Source organism: Carlito syrichta, unplaced genomic scaffold (assembly GCF_000164805.1).
Source record: "Carlito syrichta isolate Samal-C Ts95f unplaced genomic scaffold, Tarsius_syrichta-2.0.1 Scaffold301679, whole genome shotgun sequence".
NCBI classification, from domain to species: Eukaryota; Metazoa; Chordata; class Mammalia; order Primates; family Tarsiidae; genus Carlito; species Carlito syrichta.
In genome coordinates, this window is record NW_007245775.1 from 541 (window position 1) to 6890 (window position 6350).

The 6350-nt window shown below is 64.3% G+C and overlaps 1 protein-coding gene across 1 annotated transcript in view; it reads right to left on the reverse strand.

Moving 5' to 3' along the window:
- Window positions 1-2843: 2843 nt before the first annotated feature.
- Window positions 2844-6350, reverse strand: part of ATP13A2 (ATPase 13A2) — a 19753-nt gene continuing 16246 nt past the window's right edge. The window contains exons 19-27 of the mRNA XM_021710933.1: window positions 6026-6186; window positions 5789-5905; window positions 5628-5707; window positions 5209-5361; window positions 5025-5121; window positions 3893-4116; window positions 3662-3813; window positions 3343-3512; window positions 2844-3258 (exon numbers count right to left, since the gene is read on the reverse strand). Coding sequence (XP_021566608.1) covers window positions 3121-3258; window positions 3343-3512; window positions 3662-3813; window positions 3893-4116; window positions 5025-5121; window positions 5209-5361; window positions 5628-5707; window positions 5789-5905; window positions 6026-6186 — 1292 coding nt within the window. The 3' untranslated portion in view covers window positions 2844-3120. The remainder of the gene's footprint in view (window positions 3259-3342; window positions 3513-3661; window positions 3814-3892; window positions 4117-5024; window positions 5122-5208; window positions 5362-5627; window positions 5708-5788; window positions 5906-6025; window positions 6187-6350) is intronic.

A 6350-nucleotide genomic window follows, 5' to 3' on the forward strand; every position in this document is an offset into this window, starting at 1 on the left:
GCTCGTGTGCTTGCCGGCGGAATTTCACAAAACCACCCGCCAACAGAATCTTCCAAAGCCGGGCTTGGTGACTGACCTCCCGAAGAATGCCCTGAGACGGCAAGCGGGACAGACGCCACTTTCCTATCTCCTGCCTGAGTCGCTGCCTTCTTAGAGAAGCAAAGTTGAGTGGCCCTGGCCCTCGCCTTTTCCAGTCCATAAAAGAATGTCGGTCGGGACCAAGGATGGTGCTTCTGTCATCTACAACCAGATGTGTCCTCGCACCCAGACCTTGGTGGGATTTCACTCGGACGTCGCCTCCCAGCACCCACAGAACCGCCACCACCAGCAGACTCTGTGGCTGAAACACCCCTTGGGAACATCTAACCAGAAGCTCTCCGGCTCTCCCGGGTCATGATGTTCTGGTTGACACCCCCACCGTCTCTTGCCTGGACTCTGTGGTGAGCTGCACTCTGGGCCTTCCCTGATGTTCAGGAACGCCGGGGCGAGTCTAGCCTCCAGTCTTGGCCACACAGTGGGCTTGGCAGAGCCTACAGGGCTCCGGGACCTTCCCCACCCGCCTCTGCCGTTCCTGCATCTACTGAAAGCCTTTCACTGGCTTTCCGGCACACCGAGGACCTAGGCTGAACTCCCCTGCGGCCTCCCAGGCCCCTGTCCTTTGCTGCCTCCTCGCCCTCCTCCTGCCACATCGACTCCTTGGCAGCCTCCCACGAGCCCCTCGCCCCTCCCATCCCAGGCCCTTTGCTAGAGCCACGGCTTCCTCCTGGAGCGCTCCTGGGGGTCACAGGTCAAGGCCTCCCTTCCTCAGGAGCCTGACCTTCTCCTCCTCACGTGGTCATGCCTTCCTGCTCACAGATGTCCTGTCGCCCTGCGTCTGTGACCGTCCGCGTGCTGCCCCTCTTCCCAAGAGCCTGCTGGCCCCAGGAAGGCTGGCCCAGGCCTGTTTTTGCTCATTAGGCATCGTGCCAGGCGCAGGGCGGCAGCGCGGCCAGCACTGGGGGAGTGAATGAGTGAGCTGTCCACTCCGCTTTCCTGGGCGAGACCGGCTGGGGTTGGAAGGCACAGGTTCTGCCTCTGGGCAGCCCTCAGCGCTGCCTGGTCACGGAGCCCGGGTCTCAGGCAGGAGTGAGACTCGTGGGGGCTGGAGGCTGGGGGATGGGAATGCCCCGACTTGGACCCTCGCCCTCCGATTGCCTCAGCCCATCATGCCGCCACCTCTCCGCCTCCCCTTAGACTGAGTCCTTTTAGGCAGGGACACAGTTGTCCTGTCCACCACTTGTCCTCCAGGGCTGGTGTGTCAGATGAATGGGCATCTGCACCCCCCACCAGCGTCTATGGCAGCGCACCAGGGACTTGTCACTGGAGAGCGGTAAGCCCTCAGGCCAGCCCAGCCCTGTCCCCTTGCAGACAGGTGTAATCCCACTGGGAGAGGAAAGGAAACTGCTCAGCAGAAACCTCATTCCCTACGCTTGACAAAAGGGGGAAACTGAGGCCCCAAAGCTGCCCACTCGTGTCCTGGCTTCCAGATCCTTCCTGCCGCTCCTACCAACTCCCGTGGCCCTAGGGACCCTAGCAGAAATGGCAGCTCTTTGGGCAGGTGGGGGGCAGTGGGCGTAGCTGATCCTTGGAGACGTGTCCCCTCCCTGCCAGCCTGTCACGGAGTGGTGGCTGCAGGCAGGCAAGACTGTGTCTTGTCCGCCGCGTTGGCCCTGGTGCCTGGCACGCGCCTACCCTGTAGGTTCATGAGTCACTGGCTCAGGGTAGAGCAGGGGTGGGAGCCCAGGCCTCCCTCGGCCTCCCCATAAACAGCACCCACTGCCCTGCACGGTGGCCGGCGGGTGACGCAGTGCCCGTGCAGAGGCCTGCAGATGTGCCTGGCAGCACAAGCTATCCTTCCCGCCCCGTGTCCCTTCTCCCAGCGTGATTCAACATTCACTCAGCTTCTGCTCCGGGGCTTCCAGTAATGAGGCTGGGGGGTGGCGCCGGGGGCAGAAAACCAAGTCGCATCTGCAGAGCAGAGCCTGGCCAGTGGCCCGCGGGCAGGTCAGCGCAGAGGCACCCACCCTTCCTCGGGGACAGGGCCCGTGGTTCTGGCCGGGAGTCTGGGCTCAGAGCCTGGGTTTTAGCGGAGGGAGGAACTGGGCCACAAACAAACTCAGGAGGTGGGCCGGTAGGGGAGGGGCAGGGGGAAGAGAAGGGATCTGCCGCTCTGTCCCTCCAGGCAAGCCCACGCCCCTATCCCCTAGGAGGGCTGAGCGTGGGAGCGGAGGGTAAAGCGGTCCTGTCCTGTTCTGACTACTTGTGTGGCTTCCAAGCCTCAGTTCCCTCATCTGTAAAATGGGGATCGTGCCCCACAGTCCTAAGGATTGCATGGCAACGTGTGTGAAATGCTGGAGTGCCCGGCACATGCTCGACACAGAGGTCTAGAGAGGGTCTCAAAAGTCAGGGGGGCCAGGGGCTGCCAGTCGGGCAGGTGTGCCCTTCCTCCCAGACAAGCAGGAGCGTGTTTTTGTTTCTGAGTTGGAGTCTCACTCTGTCGCCCAGACTGGAATGCAGCGGCATGCTCACGGCCAACCCAGCGTCAACCTGCTGGGCTCCGGCGATCCTTTCGTCTCAGCCTTCCAAGTAGCCGGAACTACGAGCACATGCTACCACACCTGACTGATTTTTTATTTATTGCAGAGATGAGGTCTCACCAAGTTGTCCGGGCGGGTCTCGAACCCATGGGCTCAGGCAATCCACTCGCCTCGGCCTCCCAAAGTACTGGGATTACAGGCTGAGCCACCGAGCCCAGCCTCAAGTGGGAGCATTTGTGGTGCCAGGCACGAGACAGACACGGCCGAGCCAGGAAAACACCGTGACTTTATTTGCTACGCTGACAGCAGCTCCGAGAGAGTTGGTGGCTGCCGTCCCTAGGCGGGGTGGTCCGAAGGGGGGAACAGTAGTCAGTACTTCCCGGGGGAGGGGCAGCCTTGGGGCAGGAGTGTGGCAGCCGACGGCCTCAGGGCTGCAACCTCAGGGTTGCGGGAGGTGTCGGCAGCAATGGCGTCTCTGGAAAGGATCCGGTCAGTGGCTCAGAGGCAGGGTGCTCCAGTGTCCAGTGTGCCCGCCCGGCCTGCACTACCTCACAGGGCCGGCGGGCAGCGGCGGCCAGGGATGCTCAGCCAGCTCTCGCTCCAGCCGCTTGAAGCGCTTCTTAGAAGCCCGCTTGGGCCGCAGCCGGCGCAGGCAGGCCGGGAGGCACTGGTCCAGCACGCTCTGTGGAGGCCAGGGAGGGGCTGGGGGCACCGCTGGGGCTGAGCGCCCCCCTCCCTCCCACCGCCGCACCCGGGGCGGCCCCACCTCCAGCATGAAGGCCCCCACGAAGTTGAGGGCGACCAGGCCCAGCAGCAGCAGCTTGAAGCAGGTGTCAGTGATGTCCCTCAGTGCCAGCGGCCCCTGCAGGAGGCCGGGGGCCAGGATGAGGCCCACCAGGATGGCGCTCAAGAGGGCCAGAGCCACCAGGAAGGGCACTGTGGAGTGAGGAGAGGGTGTCAGCCGGGAGCCACGCCCGGGACACTGACATAGGCGTCCGCTCACACAGCTTCCCCGTCCCCTTCTCTCCCGTCCACCTCCTGCTGGCCCCTCCCCCCCGAGTCCCTTCCTCCCCTGCCAGTGGCACCGTTGGTGTACAGCGGCCGGCGGAAGGGCGCCCCCTTGGACACGGCCGCCGCCAGGATGAGGTACTGGAAGCTGGACAGAGAGAAGACCACTGTGTTCTCATAGTTGGGCAGGTTGTCTGGCGCGGGCACCGTCCTGTTCAGAGGCACAAACCTGGGGGTACAGGAATGGGGTCAGGGAAGAGGTGTGGGATAGGCGGGGCCAGGATGGGGTCGGTCGGCTCCCTACTCACCACGGCTGGGCGACGGTCAGGAAGTAGCCCCCCAGCTGCACGCCGGCCACCAGGGCCACCTGCAGCAGGAGGCTGCTGAGGACGGGCACGCTGAGCAGCGCCCCCGGCGGCCGCCCCCGCCCCAGGGCCAGCGCCGGCCCCGTGCGGCTCATGAGCACGGCCACCGTGGTGGTGATGACCAGGTCGATGGCCAGGAACTGCACGTCACCCAGATTGGTGTTGATCTGCCACAGGGAAGGAAGGACACAGGGGAAACTGAGTCCTGGCCCCAGACTAGCCCCAAGGCAGCCTGAAGGGGGTGGCCTGCCCCGATCCTTAAGGAGTCTGATGGGGAAGGCATCCTGCCTGTCCTCCAGTCTGACGGGGGCAGTGCTCTCCTGCCATGGGGAACCTCCAGCCTGATGGAGGAGGCACAGCTCCTGATGGGAGACCAGCCCCCGTCTAATGCAGGAGACACTGCCCTCTGCCCCCCCGTCTGGTGGAGAAGGCATCCACGCTGACCTTGAGAGGCCTAAGACTGATGCGGGCGGTGTCCCCTATCTGTGGTCACCCCCAGCCCGACAGGGTGGAACAGGCTGTGCCTCGTGGAGTCCCTGATCACCGGAGGACAGATTCCTGCCCTCAAGAACGTGAAACCTGCTCCGAACTTTAAGGGGGACACAGGGACAGACATGAGTACAGGATACACACTGCCCTGCAGGGTTACCTGCACTCAGTGGGGGTGAGCGGGCCATGCTCAGGGCAGGGAGGGGGATTCCCTCCAAGTGGCCGGAAGGCATACCCAAGGCACGTGGCAGAGTGGGTTGGGGGGCATCTGGGAGAGAGGGGCAGAGGTCTCGGCTCTGTCCCTTCCTGCCTGGCCTCTGCCTCAGACTCCTGTGTAGATGGGCAGCTCCTGGAGTAAGGGGACAGACTTCAGCCCACGACAGTGCTGACATCTGTGAGGAGCTGTGCTGACATCTGTGGCATCTGTGCGCCGGGCCTGGTGCTCTCACCATCTCATTTGAGCCTCGCAGCCACGCAGCTAGAACGTGGCAGAGCCAGGATGGAAGCCCACAGCATTGATTCCAGAACCCGCAGGGCTCCTCGCGGCATGGCCGTGTGTGCCCTCCTGCGCACGGCAGATGCTCACCGTGTAGAGGATCAGGACTGAGATGAACTGGGTCAGGCTGTACAGGGCCATGTACTTGAAAACGCTGAATGAGGTGTCGAGGGAACAGCGCCCTTCCCTGGGGGGCAGGGTGTGGACGTTAGGGCGCCCCAGCCAGCGGACAGGCCCTGCCGAGGCCCCGCCCGCCAGCCCCTGCCAGCCTCACCTGATGACCATGGGCACACACTCGATACTGGCCAGGCTCGAGGTGAAGGGTGAGACCACCGAGGCCTCGGCCTGGGAGAGCGAGATGCCCACGTCGGCCGCCTTCAGGGCCCCGCAGTCGTTGGCGCCGTCCCCGCACATGCCCACGCAGTACCTGACGGAGAGGCGTGGCCTGTGGGATGACCCCACCCACCCCGCAGGCTGCCAGCTGAATACAGTGACCCTCGTTGCCCACACAGTGCCTGGTGCAGGTGGGATTCTGTGACGGATGCGGTGGTTATCTCAAGCAGGACAGACCTAGGAGAGCCTGCCTGGGTACTTGGTGGGCTACGGCTCTCTGATGCCCAGGGAAGGGAACGGGGCTGCGTGGACAAGCTCACTTCCTGCAGGCCCCTCGCCCACATGGCCGCCAGTACTCACTGAAGCTTCTGCAGCTCACACACCAGCTCCGTCTTCTGCTCAGGGGCCATGCGGGCAAAGACGGTGGCCTGGACCAGGACCTGGGAGCACAGGGTGAGGGGCCGGGCTGAGGCAGCCGCCTGGGGAGACAGCCAGGAGGAGGGAGGCTGGGGCAGCCCTACCTTGGGCAGCAGCTTGGGGAAGTGCTTCACAATGACACCAAAGGTGGACCCGCTGAGGGCCAGGTGGCTGGACTGGGGCTCTGGCTCCATGGTGTAGCTCGCGGCCTGGTCAGGATCCTGGGGGCCCAGGAAGCTCGGCTTAGTCCCCCTGCCCACCTAGAGAGCTGGGGCCCGGGGCGAGGGACACAGGGTGGGGTTGCTGGTTTGGGTGCAGCGGGAGCTCCGGGTTGCCCTCACCTTGACCCCGTTCACGGCTGCGGGGGGGTCCACAGGCAGGAACTCCAGGGAGGCAGGCCGACCTCGCTCAGGGTATGTGGCATGGACGATGACCAGGCGCTCCTGGGGGCCCACCATGCCACAGCCTCGGGCCACAGTGACCGCTGTCTGCAGGTTGTCCCCTGGCGGGGGTGTAGGGCAAGGTCAGGGTCCCGTGCTTGCCGGGAGGCTACCCCGACCCTGACCCTTACAGATGGGGACGCTGAGGCAGGATGAAATCATCTGCCATAGCCGGGCTCGGTGGCTCAGCCTGTAATTCCACGCCTTTGGGAGGCTGAGGTGAGTG